We start from the raw sequence: 22304 nt of genomic DNA, 5'->3' as shown, positions 1-22304 counted from the left end.
CCCAACTGTGGAATGGCATCTCAGTTCCTTTCCCCACAATGGATTAATTGTGCACATCTAACTGTCCTGCCTGGAGAAAGTCTGATTGACTGTTCTTTAGATTAAGTCAAGGATTTGGAGATGTTTGACCGTGACAAGAAGAACTAACATGGGCAATGGGGGTGGAGCTTGGTCAGGGCTGTTAGTACATAAATACCTAAAGCTCTCAGGTATCAGAGTAGGCATAACAAGGCTCTGAAGTCAGACTGTTTAAGGGGTGCATGATGGTTAACTTAGCTTACCAATAGATTGATATAGCTCACATTCCATGTTAGAGAATCCTCCACATATGATCACTATTTTGATAGTCATTGCATGAATCCTAAACTTGCATGGAATTAATAAGCTATAAAGTAGTTCTATAACAAAATGATAAATGAAAACTTACCCCACAATTGACATATACTTCAAATCAACAATGTCACACATAATAAGGGAGGTTTTTTTTTCTTTTCTTTTTTTTGGAGCTGAGGATCGAACCCAGGGCCTTACGCTTGCTAAGCAAGCTCTCTACCACTGAGCTAAATCCCCAACCAATAAGGGAGTTTTTAAGTGTACAGATGCATATTTGTGTTTTATTCCTATAGACACAAACTGATCTTAAAAATTCCCTGTACCTATTACTATAATATTTTACATCAGCATTACAAATATGAGATTATTTATCAGTTGTTTCCAGTTTTCAGCTGCCCTGGTTTCATTTCTGTTTCTGGGACAAATACCCTCACAAAAAGAAACCTGAGGGAGAAAGGAGCTCATATAGTTTACAATTCCAGGTTGCAATCCATTATTGTAGGGAAGTCATGGCAGAAACCTCCAGCACCACATCCACAGTTAAGAGGAAAAAGAGAATGCATGCCTTCTTGATTGCTCGCTCTTAGCTGGCTAGCTTTCTCCCTTCTTGTACTGTTCAGGGTCCCCTGCCTAGGACATGACACCACCCACAGTAGTCTGGATGTTTGTGCCTCAGTTAACAATCAAGACAACCCCCCACTGGCATGCCCACGGGCCAACCTGATTAATTAATTCTTCAGTGAGACTCTCTTCCCAGGTGTTTCTATAGAGTGTCAAGTTGACGATTAAAACTGGCCAACACACCAGCTTTATCATTTTAACTTTAAAAATTATTCTTTAAGTCTGAAATGCTTAAGCAACAGAGCACAATATTGACCTTAAGTGAAATCAGCTGTGCTGCCAGGAATTCATATCTTGTATACTGTTTGATTATCTGAAATGCATTTTGCTTTGTTGACACAAATTTTTCACTCCATTTCTTTTAATGAAAAACCTGATAGATTTATTTGAAGATAAAGTTAAATTTTAGTCACAAAGTAAGTAACATAATTATGCACTCTTATTTAATCAATAGAATGTATGTAAAACCAAAATATTTTTCCAACAAGGCCATCAATTTGAAAAGGTTCAAGGAAAGGTTGAAATTAGGAAGGAGAAGGGAGAAATGATGTAATTATATTATATTCTCAAGAAATAATTTAAAGTAAAATATTTCCTTACAATTTGGTTCAAATAGATCACATAATAAAATTTCTTTTTCAAATGCTAAAAATAGAGGAGTTAAAATGGAACTAAGGCAAGTGTACTTTAAATGAAGTATTGAGATAGTAATCCATTGGAGCTGGTGGTATCGCCTGCATCTGTGTGGCAGCATCTCCTGACCACATCAACTGACCAGTCTTAGTAGCTCACCATTCAATTGAAATCATTTGGCTGAATATTTGATTAACAATGAAGAATAAAGACTCAATTGTCTTTTGAATCCTGATTGACAAGGAACCCCTTCACGCCAATCCTCGCCTACCTTCTTATGTATCCCTTCTGTGTCTTCTGAAGGATTTTCCCTCAAACTCTCCAGATTCAAGTTTCTGATTTAAAATAAAAAGTGGGGTGAAGAGATTATGTCTTGAGGTGACTTTGCCCTCCCATTCACCTATGTCCATGTCCCTCTTGCCAGTGGTGATGGTGTAGGGCTGGCATAGGCCTGAATGAATGTCGACTGCTTTAGATGTTAATTCTTGGCATTCTTCATCTCTTGGTAGAAAAGCTAGCAACCTTACCAGCATTACAAAATGCTCCTTAGGTGCCACCACATTCCCCATTTAAAAGACACAATCCTGGAAGGAAATAGACCTGAATGTTAAAGCTTTCTAGGAAGTTGCTAAGCATTTTGAAAGAGCACTAATATCACCACGGGTTGCTCCAGTTCAGGATGAAGTCCAGGATGCCCACATGATCATTCTGTTGAACCGTCAGCCAGTTAGTGCATGGAACTGGTCAGCATTTATTAAACCACTCCTATAAGATGCCAAAAGAGATTTGCTATAGTCTCTAATGTCATGACAGTTCTAGTTAGTGAGGAGGAAGACATTAAAACTAAGATGGTGGTACTACGTAAGCACAGATATGGAGATGGTTCAAAAGGTGCTCACTTCCCTGCACTCATGAAGGTCAAGATGTGCCATTACAGGGACTCCTACAAGTGTCCATTACCATCATGGGACTTGTTTTGCATGTGCTTGGGATTGAAACTAGAGCCTTGCACATGCTAGGTACATGTTCTCTCACTGAACTCCATTCCCAGCCACCTCTGAACTGATGTAAACACTAAGAGGCCACAGTCAGAGAAGAAATGAAAATGGACTGAGACAAAACCTCTCATCTAAGGAAGTGGGCCTTTTAAACTCAGCTACGACAATCTGATTACTAAGAATCTGATTACCAAAAGTGCAGCCACCTGACTCAGTTATTAGCAAAGAGTTAGAAACCTTTGAGTCACATTTTAATAACACCAATGTGCTCTGAACCCAAAGCTTTAAATGGGGGAAATTGATACAGTGTTTTCAAATGAATTGAAGTAAATCTAAAAGCCAATAAGCTTTACCTTGCTGATGAATAAAGATGGAGTCCATAACACACAGTTTGAAAGTAAAGTTTAGTGGAATTGTTTGGGGATTCCATTCAACTTGAACTTTTTCTTTGTAACCTGAAAGACTCATTTATTCTTAAATCACCATGAGAAAAACCATCTGCTTGTTTAAGAATGAGAAGGAGGGCATGGGGAAGCTGATCTTGTCTACACACTTAAAAATACCACTGCCGTGACTAAAACAATGTTCAATCCATTTCATTGGACTGTGTGAAATACACATTTTTGTGCCTTAAATTCTTGCCAAGCCATTGTCTCATTTGTCCGCCATTTCTGGAACACCTTTTGCATGAAATTTCCCTAATAGAAGCTGTGAAGGCTGTAAATGGGTGAGCTGCGATGTGTCTTAACTTCAGATCATGTAAGGGAACCTTCCTTTGTCTTCATGATGTCTCTTACCTCATCTTCCACATCTTCATCAAAGCCCAAGCTCTTTCTGACCCATTTTAATGGCTGTTCCATGCTCTCTGTCATCTGGCCTTTCATCTTCACCTGGAACCCTAGCACCATCCGATTCAGCCAGAGCACCACCACACTGGTCCAGCCTGGGAAACGCTAACTCTAAAGGCTGTTCACTGTGCCCTCTTGTTTTGTGTCTCTGGAGTGAAACCTCAAGAATGACAGAGTGATAGGAGGTGGCCGTCACAGTGCTTCCATCAGTCCTGGAGTCAGCAGTGATCAGAAACAGGACACTGGACACTGAGGAGGACATGGCAGAGGCAGGGGTCTAGAAGACTGGAGACATGACTCTGCCCTGGGCTTCTTGGAACCTTTCTGAGCCATCATCCCCTGGTTCCCATTCCTCCGGTGCTGAGTGAATCTGAGAGGGCTACTGGTTCTTCCTTCCTTTGGGGACTCCATCTGAAATTTGAACAAGTGACTCAGCAACACCAACAAAGTCCTATTGCCTTTGACAAGCATGCTTTCTGGAAGAAAGCCCTTATGCAATAGTGCCTTTCACTTGTTTTTCTGTTTAGATGTTGATATAAACAATGGTTTTTCTAGAATTCACCAACTGTACAGGGTAGTTTTTCAGCAATAAGAACTAAAAATATCTACAGAAGTTGACTATCCCAATATTCTAATATAGAAACTCAGGCCTGTTCTGCATCTGGGTGCACAGAAAAATCAGAATTCAGGGATAAATTCTTAGCCCTTCATTGTTTTGGAAGAGGGAGTACCAGAGAACATTTCTTGTAATGTAACTTGTGTTTATCTAAACTAAAAATGATACAGGTTGAGCATTCCTATTCTGAAATAAGATCCAAAACTTACCAAGTTCCAATCTGGAGCTGTGAGCAGAAGCCTCTGGCTTCAGAGGGCAGGTATCAGCTGAAACAGAGGCAGACCTCCAAAACCTAGTACATAAACTTACCTTCAGGCACGTGTGCAAGGAGTGTATGAAATACAAGTCAACTTTGTTTAGATGTAGATTCTGTCCCTAAGTCAGCCCTTGTGTATACACGAACATTTCAAAACCGCACTATCTAAATTCTTCTCCAAACCAAAATGTTAGTGAAAAAATAACCTGTATATTTTTTAAATCAACACAGAGAAATTAGTTATACATAGTTATCTGTTTGTGAAGTTAGACTTTCTTTATTTAAGTCCTGATTATTAAAGAAATAGCTGTGACATCATACATAAATACTCATACTTTTAAAGTCACAGTTGTGTTATATCTCTGCACATTAGCCAATGGGGCCTGTGTGCTGGTGGTCAGACCTTGCTACCTGGTGAGTGCAGGTCTGTTAGAGTAACATCTCAGAGCATATTGTGGGGCCATGTTTGATGGTGACCATCAGCCTCTTGGCACTGTGGCATCCACACCACATTTCACAGGAATGTGAAACTTACATTAAGTCCTAAGAGTCGTCACTGCACCCCACAGGATGCCTGGATCCCAGAAACCATCCCCTGAACAAAGCTGCACACAAACTGCCTGTATGAGAAGCCGGTCTGGACACAGAATCACCAGGGATGGGCCATTTTGTCATTTTCTGCTATCTTACGTGCCTTGCCAGGGATTTGAAGTACATCTTCAGATCATAAAATGGACTTTTATGCCAGAAAATATTTTAGCTAATTCCTAAGCTTGAGTTGTCCACAGCATTTTTAAAAACTCAAATGTCTTACCCAGAAACGACAGGGAACTCACAGACCCTCAACACTTAAAACTATTTGAAAATAAACAGCTTGGGTGATAGCCAAGAGGAATGGTCCAAAAATCAAAATCAAAGGAACCAGAATATCATCCATTGGTTAAAGGAACATCTTTTAATACAAACCAAAGAAAAGGTTAAAACCCACCCCCATCTTAGAAAATGTGATTCCCAGTGAAATGTGTCTTTGTATGTAGTAACCATAAAACTAACAATAATTGAAGACTAATGTTGTTAACTTAAACACTAAAAGAAAGGTGATCTCCATGGTATCCTACAATAATATCCACGAATGTATATGCAAATCAAATGTTTAACTCTCTGTAAAAAGCTCTATGGGGATCTGGGCTTGATGCACTTTAGTAACAACTGTGTGCTTGGGTGTCCAGTCTATGATGAGCATGAACGACTTCACTGACACTGAGCCAGAGACACAGTAACATGATAACAAGTGGAGTTCAATATTTTGACTTGGCAATATTCCAAAGCTCATTATTTCTTAATTTATGTTTCTTTAAAAAAATATTAAAACCTTGACAGGTTAGTTATTAAAATTTAGGGACTTTGAGACACATCTTTTCTGGACCCCAAGTAGAACCAAACAGCCATGCTTCCCCCAGAAAGTGAAGACTCCCAAGTTAGGGACTAACTGCTTGTGTAGATGTATATTTTCTCTCTTAACTATAGACATCATGGACTGAAAGAGAAGCAGAGTAACTGAAGGTAAACAGCTGGCCACCACCCGTGATTAGGAACCCACTAAAACAGCTTTCAGTCACAACGTTAAGTCTACTAAATCACAGAATGAATTAAGGGGAAAAATAGCATTATGCTTATTATAATCTAGTCCCATAGACTAAAGGTTTTCACAGAAACCTACTAGATGCCTAGACAGGTAATAAAATAATATTTTCACATCTCAAATAATATTTGTTATGTCCTACAAAACCATTCTAAGGAAATGAGGGGTTTGTTATAGGCACCTTGAGCTTTTAAGAAGGGGTCAAAAATAGTGTTCATCCAACCAACCACACAGGTCCATGTGTCTGTCCATCTCACCCATAGACACCACGTAGCTAGTCCTCATAAGAGCCCATCACCATGGAATCTGAAGCCACTGTTCCAATGCTTTCTAGAACTTTCAGTCTAGATAGAGAATGGCATTAGCCCATAGCAACTGTGATGGAACAGGTGTCTTTTCTCATGTGCTGAAGTCATCGATGACTCTAAAGCTACTCCAGGAGGGAGAGAAACAGGCTTAAGCTTAACACTGACGTTGGCTGCATCCAAACTATGTTAACAGTGCTGAAGGCTCCTTCCCAGCCATGGTAATGTTTTTTTTTTCTCTATTGCCCCACCCCGTGATTTATTTATGTTTGTGTTTATTTCAGTAGGGCTTGCTTGTCCCCTTGTGTTGCAGGGCTGCATTCTCATTCACCTGCTCCCGCACTGTAACAGAGAAGCCCTTTAATGCCTGTGTTCCTTTGTTCTCAGCTGGTGAATGAGCAGCAGGAAAGCAGACCTCTCCTGAGCCCCTCCATAGATGACTTCCTCTGTGAAACCAAATCCGAGGCCATTGCAAAGCCAGTAACATCCAACACAGCCGGTAATTCACTTCTAACTATGTTTAAGGGAAGTACGTTTTACCTAGAAATGCATGTATGTTTCCACCTCCAGGCATTTTCCTAAACAAGTGCGGGCAGTGTTTATTTGTTTGTAGGTGTGGATGTTTGCATATTGAAACATACCTGTGGAGGTCGGAAGACAGCTCATGAGACATGATTCTTTTCCACCCTAGGGGTCCCAGGGATTGAACTCGGGTTGCCAGGATTGGCAGCAAATGCCTTTATCTGCTGAGCCATCTCAACATCCCCCTCCTCCAGGCCTTTCAAGTGGGGAATGATGTTTACAACCAAGTGATTGGCCTGTATACAATTCAGCATAAATTAATAAATGACTTTTGATTACACAAGAAACTACATTGTATATTACCCAGGCATATTTGCTGGCCTTGAGTATACCGCTGTTCTCACTCAGTTTTTGATGCATACTCTTCTGCATTTACTGCTCTGCACTCCAGAATCCACCACGGTATATAAGGAAAGCTGCTATTTCAGATTCAGGTTTTGCAAATTCAGCTTAATGGTCCAATTATTTTTGAAAATATTTCATGAAACCAAAGTCTAGGAAAATAAAAATGTTGTGGTAGTCTTTCTGGGTAGAATTAAGTGATAATTAAAATACGCTATAGACACAGGATGTTGTAGAACCATTTAAATGTGGTCCTTGATCTCTCTTACAAATTATCTGAACATTCCGATTTGTACAAACCCTTCCTGGAATTAAGCAATCTCAACAGAACACCCTCTTCTGCTCAGTGCTTGGCACATGTAGGCAGGAGCATTCCGTCATCAATCTGAGGACAGACTGCCGCAGGCCTCTGGACGGAGCTACATTTCTCTAACAGGGCTCCTTTCCACTTCAACCTCATTTGGCCAACACTCCCCTTCAAAGGCGCGCTCTTCAAATAATGAGGAAAGCGTGTTGTTTTAGAATGGGAAACCAGAGATTATAGTGAGTGGGTGGTGCCAATTAATATGAGAAGAGCCTGATGTCACACTTCCTTCTTAAGTTAGTCCCTCTTTTCCACAGTGGCCTCCACTGGCAAGTGACTTACATTTTCACCACTTGGATCCTAAGTGGAAAAAATCAGATAGGAAAAAAAAAATGATGTTTTTCCAGACTGCAAAAAATTACTACATAAAGAGGAACTAATACCCAATGGTGGCAGCCCAGGTAGAAGACCAGATAATCTGAAGGCTGGGGGATCAAACCTCATGCATTCTCATCCAGCTCTGCATCATGGTGTCAGCTACTGCTTTCCCTCGTCTCTCTGGTAGCATAGCTGAGGCTCACCTTCCATATCTAATAAGAGCACGATCCTTCCCTTGGAAATGACTTGAGAAGATGAATGAAGCCATCTGTGGATGTGCTGACAGTGGTAAACTCTAGCTGGGGAGGTCACCCCGACTGATGTCAGGTGACAGCATTCTTGACACTTCCTTCTTTGTTACCTGATGTCACACCCAAATTATTGTTTTCTAAATCCATCTGTCACTTGGAGTGCTCAGGAAAATAGAACAGTGCTTTCTGTATTCTAAACAGGACATTAAAATGAATTCAGACTATCAGAGCTGATTGATCCTAACCTCTGAAACTGGAGTGCTAGTCCAGAAAACACAAAGTCGGTGTCTCTTAACTGCAGGCAACTCCACAAGATTCAGACGCACTGAGGAAGCTCATCCTCAATTCCTACTGACAAAGAAAGTAAGACACTTAGAAGGTCCCAGACCTGAGGCCCAGGAAGTGGCTCAGTCAGTAAACATTAGCTGCATAAACACAAGAACCCGAGTTCAATCCCCAGAACTCATGTTAAAAAACAAAAGCAATGAGACATGGAAGCATGTGCTTCTAATCCCAGCACCAGGAGGGCGGGTACAGGAGGACCCTGCGGTTTGCTGGCCTGCCGCAAGCTAGGAGAATAGTCATGAATCTCTAAACCTCATATCAAGGTGCTAGCCGGCCAGACACACTCCTGTAGGCTCTTGGGGAGGTATTGTTCCCACCTCTCTAATCCTTCCTATTGGTCCCTTGACTCCAACCTTCATGTGGGATTTTGTCTGTGTGCAGATCACATCCATCTTTCTGTCTGCACACCTACCTGTGTCTGAATTCCCCTTTTACATGAGGATATCTGTCATCCTGGGATTGTGCCCTGGCCTCCTCCAGGACAGCCTCATCTTTAATCACATTTCCAATGAGGTCTTCTTCTCAAGTATGGGGGCTTCTCCCTAGGAATAAGGGGTGGAGCCCCATTCAATCTATCATGTAATATTCTGAATCTTTTCTGCCGTACAGTGATTTCTAATCACCCTGTGTTGGACACTTTGTTTTACAAGCTTAGAAATATATCTCAAGGCAAAAATCGCTATATTTTTAAATCCCTAAAGAATGTAGCTCTTATAAAAATCAATACAAAGTAAACAATGTAGGAAGTATTTTTCCCAAGTAATGGAATTTTTTCTCTAACAATTTTTAAAAGAACATATCTTTAATTTTATTGCTTAATAAGAGAAAACAATTATGTATTCATGATTGTGTGTGTGTGCGTGTGTGTGTGCATGTGTGTTGTGTGTGCGTGTGTGTGTGTGCGCGTGTGTGTGCGTGTGTGTGTTGTGTGTGCGTGCGTGTGTGTGCGTGTGTGTGTGCGTGTGTGTGCGTGTGTGTGTGTGCGTGCGTGCGTGCGTGTGTGTGTGTGTGTGTACGTGTGTGTGTGTGTGTGCTGGGAACTGAACCCAAGTCTCAGACATGCTGAGCTGTTTATCCACCTTCTTTTTTCTTTTTTATTTCTTGAGACAAGTTCTCAATAAGTTGTCCAGGCTGGCCTTGAACTCACAGCAAATGGGGATCTGCCTACTTCCCAAATAGCTGGGATTACAGATAGTGGCACCAGACACAACAAAAGCCTTGACTGAAAAAATGCAGATGTGTAGATATTACATTCGGGCTGATAACAATAAATGTCCTGAAATCCACTGAACAGCAGATACTTTAAACGATTAGATCGTCATACATGCAGCATGTGTGACAAAATTTGCAATATACTAGTGTATAACTTAATAACTCTAACGTATGTTAAAACATAGGACAGATCTTTTTGTCAGAGATCAAGAAGAGAGGTAGGGGTCCTTGCTGTGATTTATGAAGCTAGAGAGAGGTTGAGTTATTAGACCAACAGGTAGTTTGGAAGGAACATTTTTTTATGGTTTATCATTGTTTTAATCTCACTCTTTTATTTAGAGTTAATATACTTATTGTGGGACTTCTGTACATAAATCATATGATAAAATAGCTTAACTAAATAAAATATTGGCATCAGATTTACAGGCACATTTTTATGAAATTCAAGTGGCTATAAAGCTAGCAACACGTCTCAGAAAACCTTAGAAATCTGGGAAGCAGGGACTGGAGAAACGGCTCAATTGTTAAAGCATTTGCCAGGCAAGCTAGAGTGAAGGCCAGAGTCCAGATCCCCAGGCATTTGCCTGTAATCTAGCCTCTGATGTGGAGACAGGGCCTCCAGGACAGGCAGGCTAGAAAGACTCACTGTGCTGGCAATCTGTGGATTTCAGAGGCCCTTCCTCAATGAATAATGTGGAAAAGCTATTGAATGTGATTCCTGGTATTAACCTAGGATGTCCCCATGCATCTACACATGCAGGACATGCATATGAAACAGTCACAGACACACATATGCAGAGCATGCATACACAACACTCATACACACACACACACACACACACACACACACACACACGCAGAGCATGCATACACAACACTCACAGACATACACATGCAGAGCATGCATACAGAACACACATGTGCATATACCCTCAGATGGAAAAAGAAAAATCTGAGGAATAAATTTAATGACATGTTATAATAAAGAAAAAGTTGACTTAATTCATTAAATACAGTTTATCTATTTGGTAGATATATTTGAAAGTTTCTACGATTGCCTGTCTAAATCATGCTTCCTTACACACTGTGTTGATAATGATATGTCTTCCACCAACTTGTCAAAATAAGACTTCTCTGTTTCTTTAGACAAGGTCTCACTATGTGTCCCTGGCTGGCCTGGTGCTGGTCGATCTGTCTGTCCCTGCCTCCTCAGTGCTAGGATTAAAGGCGGGTACCACCACACTGACCTTGAACAACACTTCTTACTAGACGCTAATCTATCTGCTTTGAGCAGCACAGCTTCCCAGAGCTCGAGGAGGCTAGTTTCTCTCATGTTTGCAGTGGCCTGGGAGAGCCTGGTTTCCTAGGTTGTTGACTTCAGGTGTCCTTGAGATGGTGAGACACGGCTACTTTCACATGTGTTGTCTTCTAATGTCAGGAAATGTTATCCAGTGGAATTTGGTTTTCCAAAAAAAGACAGTTTCTGAGACTACCATCATACCTCAAACTTTGCAAACTGCCAAATAACTAGGAATTTAAGGGGCACAGGGAGCCACCATATTAATAGTCTACATACTACCTCCATGCTCAGGTGGTCTAGATAGGCTCAAATGACATGCCTGTATCTGAGTCCCAGCAAGGTCACCAGCATATCAGCTGCGTTAGATTCCTGTCACTGCCACAACCAGACACCACATACACAGTGTCCTGAAACACCCTGAGTTTGTGTTTTAAATCTATGGAAATCGGAAATCCTCTGACCAGGCTGCCATCAGGGACTGACTCCTCTGCAGATCCTAGGAGCTTGTCTGCTGGCTTGCTCCCACTATAGGGGGCACATGCAACTTGTTGGCTTGTGCTTTCTTCTGTCATCGAAGCAGCTTGTATCTCAGATTCATCCTCATGTCTCCTTCTCAGACTCTGACCCTCCTGGATTGTCCCTATGAGGACACTGAGACGATGGGACCCACCCCCTGTGGCTGGTCCATGGTGACTGACAGGGGTCTGGGTAGAAAAGGCTGCATATGTCAAACTAAAGTACTTAGAAGGTATTTCCTTGGTCTTGCACTCACATGTGTGTACACATGCACACTCTGACACACATCATTGAAAGCAAATGATCCTTGTACTCTTACTTTACACACCAAAGCACAGGGACCCAAAACTTCGTGTGTCTAGGAGAATACTTTCAATTTCATCCAGAAGTGAGCAAATCACCCAGCCTTCTGTGCTCGGGCATGCCCGCTTGAAGCACAGGAGGAGCTCTAAGCCCTCAACTTTAAGCCTTGACTACCACCCCCTCCACATCACAACATGCTGTCTCCTCCAGACGCCAAAGGCTGTCCCAACCTTCTCTGCTTTTAAAGTTGTCATCCTAGGGGACTCTCAGCTTCAAAGCCATTCGACCTCTAAGACACTGCTTCCATTAAATGGGCAGTCAGTAGGGCCTTTGTGCATGCCAGGCTCCAGCTTCACATTTACAGAAAAAATAACGACATGGAGAACAAACCCAGGAAAGACCTAGGATGCTTCAGAGTGGACAGGTATGACTGGCTAGTTTGAATTTTCAGTTCACTCATTCAGAAGCAGATAGAGATTAAGTTAAACCCCACCAGCTACTATTTTGTAGCAAATGTACTTTCAATACACAAGTTCCTAATTCCTAGAAAATCTGCTTCTAAAAGAAGTCTAGGGGCAAGAGGCTAAATCTTAACTGTTTGTATAATTGGAAAAAGCATGTAGACTTCCTTCCATCATAAAGAAGTCTCATTGGGCCTAGAGTCCTTGCTATTCCATAGTGTCTAGAAGTTTCATTTAACCACTCAGTGAATAGGAAGTGTGTGGAGCCCTGTCTTGGCTGCCTGCCACACTTAAATTTGGCTCAGAAAGCCAAGTGACTTGGTTCTGGAAGCCTCTTTCCACCCACTTTGCTTCTGACTCACCAAGCACTCCTCTCTGCAAGCAGCTCCCTGTTAGAGTGGCCCCCATCTTCTCAAGAAAACTCAGCGACAACAAGCTGACACCTTCGGGCCATTTGTGATAAATTCACTTCATAGACTCCTCTGTGGAGACAAAATCCTTGTCTCTTCTTGTTTCATCCTCAGGAACATTTCTTCTCTCTCTCTCTGTGGAGATTTGATTGTGGCTTGAGACAGAACAGAACAAGAAGAGAGGGAACACTAAATAAAAAAGAGGGAATTGTTGCAATTTGGCCCCTCAAAAATTGTGTGTGTGTGTGTGTGTGTGTGTGTGTGTGTGTTGGAGATAAACCCAGAAGTGTGTGAATGTCAGGCAAACTCTCCACCACTATGCTGCCCCCTCCTCTGCCTGAAATAGCATTTGCTGAGTGAAGATTTAGCATAAGCCTGGCACTTTGTATCCTTTGCACCATTTACTCTTCATCCCACACTTACAAGACTACTGATCCTCCATTTTCAGATGCAGAAACTAGAGCTCAGGCTGCTCAAGAAACTTCCCTCAAGGCACATCAGACTCATAGGGACTCAAGTTTCGCTCACACACCAGAGAATCCCCCGGGGAGGGCTGGCTCATGTACACATGCAGGCAGACCTGCACGATGAAGGAGACTCACCACCCCCACCCCCACCTGTGAGCTCAGTGGAGCCCTGGCTCTGCCAAGGGGCAGCCAAGTGGGAAGCAGATGAAATGGGATTGAGCTGTCAATCACACCTGATCTACACCTAGAGGACAAGCTGAAATGTTTTGGGACTTATGACTGGGGAAAGTGCTATAGTGGTTGCTCTAGACTACAGGGAAGGTCAACACAGGGCTCCTCTACTCACTGTTGCCTTTCCTAAGTGAAGGGAAGAGTCTGAGGAAGCCACCCGTCCTGTCATGCACTCAGCCTCTCAGCCCAAGGCCTGGAAGAACTGGAGAGAGAGACTGTGTCTCCTTCCAGTGTTCTGTTTCTCAGGTAGGGCTAGTTAAATATGACTTGCTTATACTGGAAAAGAAAAGGTTCAAAGCTGGCCTATTCATCCTGATTTGCCTCGTTTTGCCTAGGAACACATTATTATTTCTGCCTTTGTTGGAGTATTTAATACAATGAAATCAACTCACTAGGAAGTAAAAGTGTAACCATTTTATAGCTGGTTATGCTGGAATTAAAAGTGGCATACTAAATGTCAAGTTAACATGTGTCTCTGTTCATCAACTGCATTATAAAAACCCCTCTTCAGTGAGACCCAGAGAGCATGTGATTTATGACCAAACTGCCTAATTCAGTAAAAAATTACATTAGACTTTATGAAATCTGTGAGCATTGACCCTTTTCTGGGAAAACCGTAATCTAAAACAAACCTTCCCCAGAAATTAATGAGAACAATAGAGCAACTAGACCTGAACTGAGATTTGTTTTGTTTTCGTCCTAAATTTTCTCACTGCAGAAGTGGGTCTGGGTGACTTTTGCCTGGACTTAGCCTAGGGGACACACAGCCAGCTTCCCAGCCTCACAGCCCTCCAGCTATCAATGATAAGCCAGCATCGACTTGCTGACTCTAATCCATCCTATCAACATAGGGGCTCTATGCATCCAACTGACACCTATTTTGAAAAAAAGACTACTGGGGGCTGAGGAGGTACCTCAGTTGGTAAAGGGGTTGACTTGTAAGGACAAGGCTCTGGGTTCCATCATCAGAAACCATGCTTAAAGAAAGAAAAAAAAAGAGGAGGAATGGGCATGGTGGTGTGACCTAACCCTGGGGAGGCAGAGATAGGCAGACCTTTGGGGCTCCAAGTCCAGCCAGTCTACCCTATTTGTCCAGTTCCAGGCCAGTGACAGACTTTGTTTCAAAAAACAAAGTGGACAGTACCTAAGCACAACACCTAATGTTGTCCTCTGACCTACACACACATATACACACACACACACACATACACACACACACACACACACCCTTGAGCATGCGTACACACACACATAAATAATACATACATACATATATACATACATACAAAAATAAATAGATAAATAATAATAACTACAGGAGGTAAATGGGCTTCTCTAACCTTCTTCTGTCTCCCACAGTGTTGACCACTGGCTTGGATCTCCTTGACCTGAGTGAACCTGTCTCTCAAACCCAAACCAAAGCCAAGAAATCTGAGTCCTCGTCAAAGACCTCATCCCTCAAGAAGAAAGCTGATGGCCCTGACCTCATCAGTGCAGAGGCTGAGCAGAGGGCCCAGGCTCTCCGGGGCCCAGAGACGGCATCTTTAGACTTGGGTAAGGCTTGCAGCAGCTATGGCTTACCCTTGTCTTGGTACTGATATGACAGTCAAGTTCAAGATGACTTTCAAACAGTGAACATGGGAGTAGGGATGATAAAGTTCTTCCAGGGAGTTGTGAAGGGTGTGGCTGAGTGGCCATGGGAGCTCAGCTTCATAAAACTGATATTGATTTATTCATGTATGTGTTCCTCCCAGTGGGCTGAGCTTGTGGTGGATGCCAGGCATCTCTCAAAGCCCAGGAGCTGAAACTACAGAAAAATATGGACCTTGCTCTCTAGGAATTTTCAGTTTAGAACAAGAGAGAAATGGGGTAGACAAATAAGTGTATCACAGGACTTGGGGACATCCAGAAAAAAACAGTCGTAAGATAATATCCAGTATGATGGTGATAACTGTTAATACCCTTCACTGTTGGCTTGCCATAGCCAGGAACTACACTGCATCACTTACATGATTTATCTCATTATTACAACTCTGTAATGTGTGAAAACTGGGTTTAAAATTTAACTTGTCCAAGATCTTAGAGCTAGTAAGAGAAAGAGCTGGGAATGCACACCTGGCCTTAGCCAGCTTCCAAGCTCAACTTTTATCTACACACTCTACATTCCTTCTAAGAAAGGACAGTTAACTCCTCAACTCATGCAAACAGGTAAATCAAGTAATATGCCTGTGTGTGTGTGTGTGTGTGTGTGTGTGTGTGTGTGCCTGTGTATGCACAGATGTGTGTTTGTGCATGTGCATATAAATACATAAATACATATAAATTCATAAAACTAGCTTTTGAAATTAATTTTACTTGAGCGCTTTAACCGTAAAAGCAATCCAGTTTATCTTAATAAGCCTTGTTTTCTTTAGCTGTATATGTTTTAATTCATTTTCATGCACCCTTAAGAAGATAAATGTTGGCCTTGCAAGCATGGATTGAGTATAGTTTGCCTGGGACCTCAGTCCTAATCAATCACTTTTCTGTGTGCACCCTCATGCTAGGCCCTGGGCTTTCTCTTTCACTTTCTTCTTCCTCAGTAGACATTCAAACACAACTGGAAAAATGGGAAGATGTCAAGTTTCACGGTGACCGAACAAGCAAGGGGCATCTCATGGCTGAAAGGAAGTCATGCTCATCTAGAGCCGGGTCCAAAGAGCTCCTATGGTAAGATGTCCCGATTCCAGAGAACAATAGCTTCCACAGACTGTGTGGGTGTGCCCTTCAAGTCTGGAAATGGCCACTGAGCTCATTTAATACAAATACCCAAGATCCTGAATAACAACCTTCTATATGCTATCACTTCCACTAAATTGTTCTTAAAAAAAAAATGAACTGAACTCAGAAAGAATGTGAGGAGGTCCTGGTTTGATAATTTTAATAATATTCTAAACGTTTAGCTGAGCTATCAGTCAACAGAAGTGTGTGTGTGTGTGTGTGTGTGTGTGTGTGTGTGTGTGTGTGTGTGTGTGTGTTTTAGTCAGTTTTTCCTGGTTACACAGATTTTCTGCTCTCTCAACCATCCACTGCTGTTCGACGTCGTAATTGCAGATGAATCATGGACACTCAGGAAAGAATGTGGCCTCTTGAATTTTACCAGGTGAATTACTTACTTTCCTGTTGCTGTGATAAGACACTGTGAACAAAAGCAACTTGGGAAGGAAAGAGTTTAGTTCACTTTAGAATTCTCAGGTCACAGTCTGTCACTGGGGGAATTAAGGCAGGAGCTGGAGCAGAGACCTTAAGGGAGCAGAGTACTGGTTCTCCTGCCTTGCCTCAGCTTGCTTTCCTATACAACCCAGGACTGCCTTCCTGTGGACGGCACTGCCCACGGTGGGCTGGGTCCTCTCACATTAACCATCAATCAAGAAAATGTCCCACAGACACACACCCATAGGCTAATCTGATAGAGGCAACTCCTCAACTAAGGGTCCCTTTGCCCAGGTGACTCTAGTTTGTGTCAAGTTGAGGAAAACTAACCAGAACACCATGTTTTAAGGATTTGGAAAGGGAAGCCTCCTGTTTCTGTCTCCTCTGCCCTCATGCATATCTCCGTATTGCGACAATCTGGATGCATAGAGAACCTTATGAACTGTCTCCAACAAGAACAGAACTCTTATTTTTCATAAATGTGGAATTTCCTATATGAAAAATGGCATCATGTTGTTCCTTTCTTTTCTGCCCATGGTTCATCTGAATTCTAAATTAAAGGAAAAAAAGTTCTATCTAGCAGGTAGTCCCTGCGGAAGTGGCAATTTTTAAGGAAACTTACAGAAGTTGACTTCTGTCTGAATTCTGCCCAGAGCCCAGTTCCTGGCGGGGTTTGTGGCCACGTTTGTTCTTGCTGCGCACAAATGTCTTCGATGTCTCGTTGCAGGTCCTCAGAACACAGATCTCAGCCAGAGCTGAGTGCCGGAAAAAGTGCCCTCAACTCCGAGTCGGCTTCCGAGTTGGAACTTGTGGCTCCAGCACAGGTACCAAAAGCAAATCTTAGGAAACCCGTCTGCTCCAGCAGGAACTGAATCGTAAATATTTTATTTAAATTTTGAACAGAAAGTTTGAAGTGTTTTTCCAAACTTTGCATTGCAAAGTGTGTTCTCACTCCATAGCTGTCTTGGTGCTTAGAATAACTGATTGTATACGCTTCCATGTATTTGGCTGGAAAATGTGTTAATGAATTCACTGTGTACTTAGCACATTTTCCTTGTGCTGCCATTGACTGTCCCATTATTTGGCAATACAAAAATCTGTTCTAGTCCAGTATTAGCACTACTTATGTAACAGAACCCAAAGAAGAGGAAATTACACCCTGAGTGTTCATTCACATCTGAGCCCTGTAGAGTAAGAGACTATACCCAGTATTCTGTCATATTAAAATAAATTTTATGCCGAGGATTATATTATTCCAGCACCAGCAGTAATGGTAGCCATAATAAGAGCTACTACTACAACATCACACATTGTGGCCCACAGGAGGGAAGACAGATCTGAAGTGAAGTAAGGGGGTAACTGGGGCTGAGCACTAACCCAGCAGTAAGAGCACACACTGTTCTTACAGAGGACCTTAGTTCCCAGGATCCATGCTGGGCAGCTCACAACATCCTGTAAGACCTTCTCTAGGGGATTCAACTCCCTCTTCTGGCCCCACAGGCACCCCCACACACATGCATATCTACACATAAATAAAAATAAAATAAATATTTTCAAACTAAGAGGATAATTATGATAGCAGTACAGTAGGTATCATTGTTGACTACAAGAGTTTCTAATGTGAGTCAGCTGATTTGGCCCTGACAAAAGGCAGCACTAGGTAAGCTCTGTCTTTGCCCCATGGTACAGACAGGAAAGAATGAAAGGAAGAAAGTTATCGATGGACCCACACTAGAAAGTGGAAGAGAGAAGAACCCAGAAATCTAATGATGATGGGGCTCTGGAACTTCCTGTGTCACCAGCATTCTCCCTACGTGCTCATCACCTTCAGCAGAAAGAACGTGGCTGTTTCCAGACCACAGCTAGATATCTAGTCAACTCCCTTCCTGAACACATCACCCCGTGGACTTTAATGAATTGCAGATGTAGCATGAAAACTGAATTTTTGGTGCTCATTTTAAATGTATCTTCTTAAGAGAAAAATGACAGCATCCATTAGGAAAGCAGTATTCATAAGTGCATGAGCAAGCTGCACTCAGCTTGAGTAATTGGAGTTGCTTCAGGTCTCATCTGCTGCCATCCGTGGAACAGCGAAATTTAGTGACAAAGCGTTTGTTTTGAAGCAGGGAGAGACTTGGCACAGGTGGGCCATTCTACAACAAGCTGGGCCAGAGGAACAGCTGGGGCCCCCAGTTGCCATAGAAACCCACAATGCATTTGTCTTATTACCCCAATGACTCCTAGTCTCCTGCTGGTCCGTTAATTCCATCGCACCGCAGTGTCCTGCTTACCCTAAGCAGACACACCTTGGACAATGGTTTTGAGCTTCCTCACGTTGTCTTCCAATGGGCACTGAGAGCTCTCTGCCCAGGTGAGTCTCCAAGAGTCCTCTGAGATACTGACGCATCTGTGAGGGACTTACTCCTGGGTTACATTTTTAGACACTGTATGTTTACTTATCAAGACTTGACTTAAAAAAATCATACTTTTCTAGTTTTAATTCCAATTCAGAGCAATTTAGGAAATGCTCATGAAATGCAGGCTTACTAATATACCTGAAATACAGAGTAATTAAAACAAAGCAAGAAGAGAATAGACAGACGTTAATGAAAACAAGGAGACATTTCTGGGAGATGGCTCAGCTCATCAAAGCCCTTGTTTTGTAAGCACGAGGACCTGAGTTCCATTTGGGGAAAAAAAAAAAACTGGGCGTGATGGCACACACTTACAATCCCAGCCCAGGAGAGGTTGAAACAGGAGGATCGCTGAGGCTCACTGGTCAGTCGGCCTAGCCTACCTGACAAGTAGCAGACCAATGAGAGAATGTGCCTCAAAGAACAAGGTGGGTGGAGCCTGAGAGATCACACAGACACACAGACACACAGACACACACACACACACAGACACACAGACACACACACACACACACACACACACACACACACACACACACACGTTTGTACTGTTAGAAACATACTACTCAGCACTGCATGGCCTCTTTGTGTAGATACAGAATTATAATGAAGCTAGAACAACATTTCATGTAAAGGCTGACTCACAAATCATTCAAACCATTTAACTCACCAGACCCTGCTCCATGCTCACCCAGATGGTTCACAGGAAAATGGTTTCCTCTCCCTCAAACCAACATAAATTATGCTAGGCAGTGACTCAGCAGGTGGGGAGCTATTTACAAACCTGACTTAAAATTGTATTTCAGAATCACAAAGAAAATAGGAACACATAATATGAAAACTTACATTTTCTCATTTTCTTTTCAAGATGGGGAAGAAAGAAAGTGTGGTTTAGTCTCAAATGGTGCCTTGAATACAAAACTCAGAGAAACAAGTGATTACAATGAGTTACATAATCACTGTGTACTTAAGGACACATTCTTGACACTTAACACAAACCATGTAATTGCCATTCCATAAACTTAACTGTTTAAAGAGATCATACTGTCTGAAAACTTATTTTAAGAAAAAATTTGAAGAGCTGAAGAAAATACAAAAGGAAAGGCTGCAAAATTCACTTTTTCCATCTTGGGAAAGGTATCGCTGAGTAAGGCATTGCTGGGTAAGGCAAAGGGAGAGAATGCAGCTTCTTCTGCAGACATGGTCCAGACATCTCCTTCTCCATTTGCACACCAGAAGCTCCACCACAGGCTCAAGACTCAGATTCACTAGCATGAGCTGCAGTAGACACTCCAGACACAGGTCATTGTCACGTGACTTGCAGATGACCAACTCCAGCCGAACAGAGCTTTTCCATGTGTCATCACTGCCCATCAGCCCACTGTAAACTTAGGTTTTCATATTATCTCCATTTCACATTAAAAAATAAAAGCACGTCTAAGGAGGAGAAAAGTCAGGAAGTAATACCCATTACAATCTGTGAAGCCCTTGTTCTTAACCACAGAAGATTCCCAGAATCTGCCACCATGTGCTGCTCACCTGAGAGAACCCATAAGCCATTGTTCCTCTTATCTAAAAGCTCCATTATTATTTAATTCTGTTGGGTTAACAAGAGTTGAACAATGTTCAAGAATGTCCATTACTTTCTTACAGAAACTTCATAAGACAATTAGAATTTTCATACAATTTGTTCTGTATACAATTAATTCTCCTCCCAAATTCATCACCTTACTTTTAGAAAAGCTGTTGACTTCCAACTCAGTTCAATGAACATGCTTCGGTGTCTGCTGTCCTTACAGACATAAGGGAGGCAGTTAGTGGGATATATGGGTTAGGTTTTAAGATACATTTAGAGGAATCCAAGTTGTCATACCACAGAGATGTTGCACACCTATGTTATTGAAGGTTTACTTGCTGTAGCCAAGTTACAGATTCACCTGGATCTCCATAGCATAAATGAGGAAGTGTGGCACACATACACCACAGAGTGTTATTAAGTCACTAGGGGAAGGGAATATGTCATTTCAGGAAAATCCAAAGAACTGGAGGTCATCATGTTAAGTGAAATAAGCCAGACTCAGAAAGACACATCTCATGCATTTTTCTTTCGTGTGCAGAATCCAGAACTTAAAGTTTGAAAGAAGGTGTGGAACTCTTTGAGAAGAGAAAGGAGGCTAGTGTTGTGTGGGAGGTGAGATAGGATCAAGCAGTAGGAGAGGAAATGAAATCAGGTGGTCTAGGCCCTGAAGAGATGCTCATCAGGTAAAAGTGTGCGCTGTTCTCAAAGAGGATTTACTTGGTCTCCAGCACCCATGTTGAGAGGCTCACTACCTGTAACTCCATCTGTAGGCCTCTGGACTCCATAGACACCTGTACTCATGCTTTGCACACACACACACACACACACACACACACACACACACACACATGCCACTTAAAATCTTTTAAAAATGTACATTATACACATGTATAAATAGGAATGTCTACTGGAGCTCTGGACAGGGCCCAGCAGCAGGGTGGTGATGAGCTGGAATGGTGTGGGTTGTGGGTAGGGATTTGGGGAGCAAATCTCAGGAGTGGGGCAGTTCAGCTACCAGACAGGTCACTCCTCTGTTCTTACTGGTGTGTTGTAGTTGATTTTTTTTTAACTCTTTGGGGTCCCGCCACCCAGCTCCCAAATAAATACATGTAGACTTATTCTTACTTATAAATGCCTGGCCTTAGCTTGGCTTGTTTCTAGCCAGCTTTTCTTGACTTAAATTATTCTGTGTACCATTTGCAACATGAAAAAATGCAACACATCTTTGCATCATTAAAAAATATTCCACAGCATAAACAAATATAAAGCATCTTCAACTAATATTCCACAACAGTGTAGCCTGCACCCTGGAAGTCTGCTGAGGTTGGGGACAGGGCTGGGCAGTGAACTGGAATGAGTTCCCAAGTAGCAGAATGAAGCCCACTCTTTTGTACAATGAATATACACTGATAAAATAGATTAGGCATGTACTCAAAGAAGCATTTGTCTCTGGAAAATAATTCAACCCAATGCTCTTTAAATACTCACTGTTCTGTCTATTGGAGAACAGTCCAGGAGTTCTATCTAATCTTTTCCCTCTTGATGCCACACAACAACGGGCTACCAATGGGGAAGGAAGGAAGCAAAAATGGGAAAGAACAAAGAAGTAAAAGAAAAAGGGAAAGAAATCTGAAACACCATTTTCAACATTAGAAATCAGCACAGTGGGAAATTCTCAACAAGCATTTGTCACATGAATAAATCAGAGACCCTAACAGAAGGGTGAAACAATACCAGATTTAACAACAGAAGTAGACTCTTGTGG

At 42.1% G+C, this 22304-nt stretch overlaps 1 protein-coding gene across 16 annotated transcripts in view; it reads left to right on the top strand.

Moving 5' to 3' along the window:
* The window catches only part of Pex5l (peroxisomal biogenesis factor 5 like), a 210992-nt gene that overhangs the window by 130572 nt on the left and 58116 nt on the right, over positions 1 to 22304 (top strand). For 13 of the 16 annotated variants that reach the window (XM_052730681.1, XM_052730676.1, XM_052730685.1 and 10 more), the window contains 4 exons: positions 6640 to 6751; positions 14714 to 14908; positions 15937 to 16063; positions 17274 to 17370. In XM_052730681.1, coding sequence (XP_052586641.1) covers positions 6640 to 6751; positions 14714 to 14908; positions 15937 to 16063; positions 17274 to 17370 — 531 coding nt within the window. The remainder of the gene's footprint in view (positions 1 to 6639; positions 6752 to 14713; positions 14909 to 15936; positions 16064 to 17273; positions 17371 to 22304) is intronic. The other 3 variants (XM_052730671.1, XM_052730680.1, XM_052730673.1) reach the window with 1 other exon arrangement.

The sequence above is a fragment of the Peromyscus californicus genome, unplaced genomic scaffold (assembly GCF_007827085.1).
Source record: "Peromyscus californicus insignis strain IS unplaced genomic scaffold, ASM782708v3 Scaffold_9__1_contigs__length_137607984, whole genome shotgun sequence".
Lineage (NCBI taxonomy): Eukaryota > Metazoa > Chordata > Mammalia > Rodentia > Cricetidae > Peromyscus > Peromyscus californicus.
Note: the sequence above shows the minus strand (reverse complement) of the source record. Positions and strands in the feature narration are given on the sequence as shown.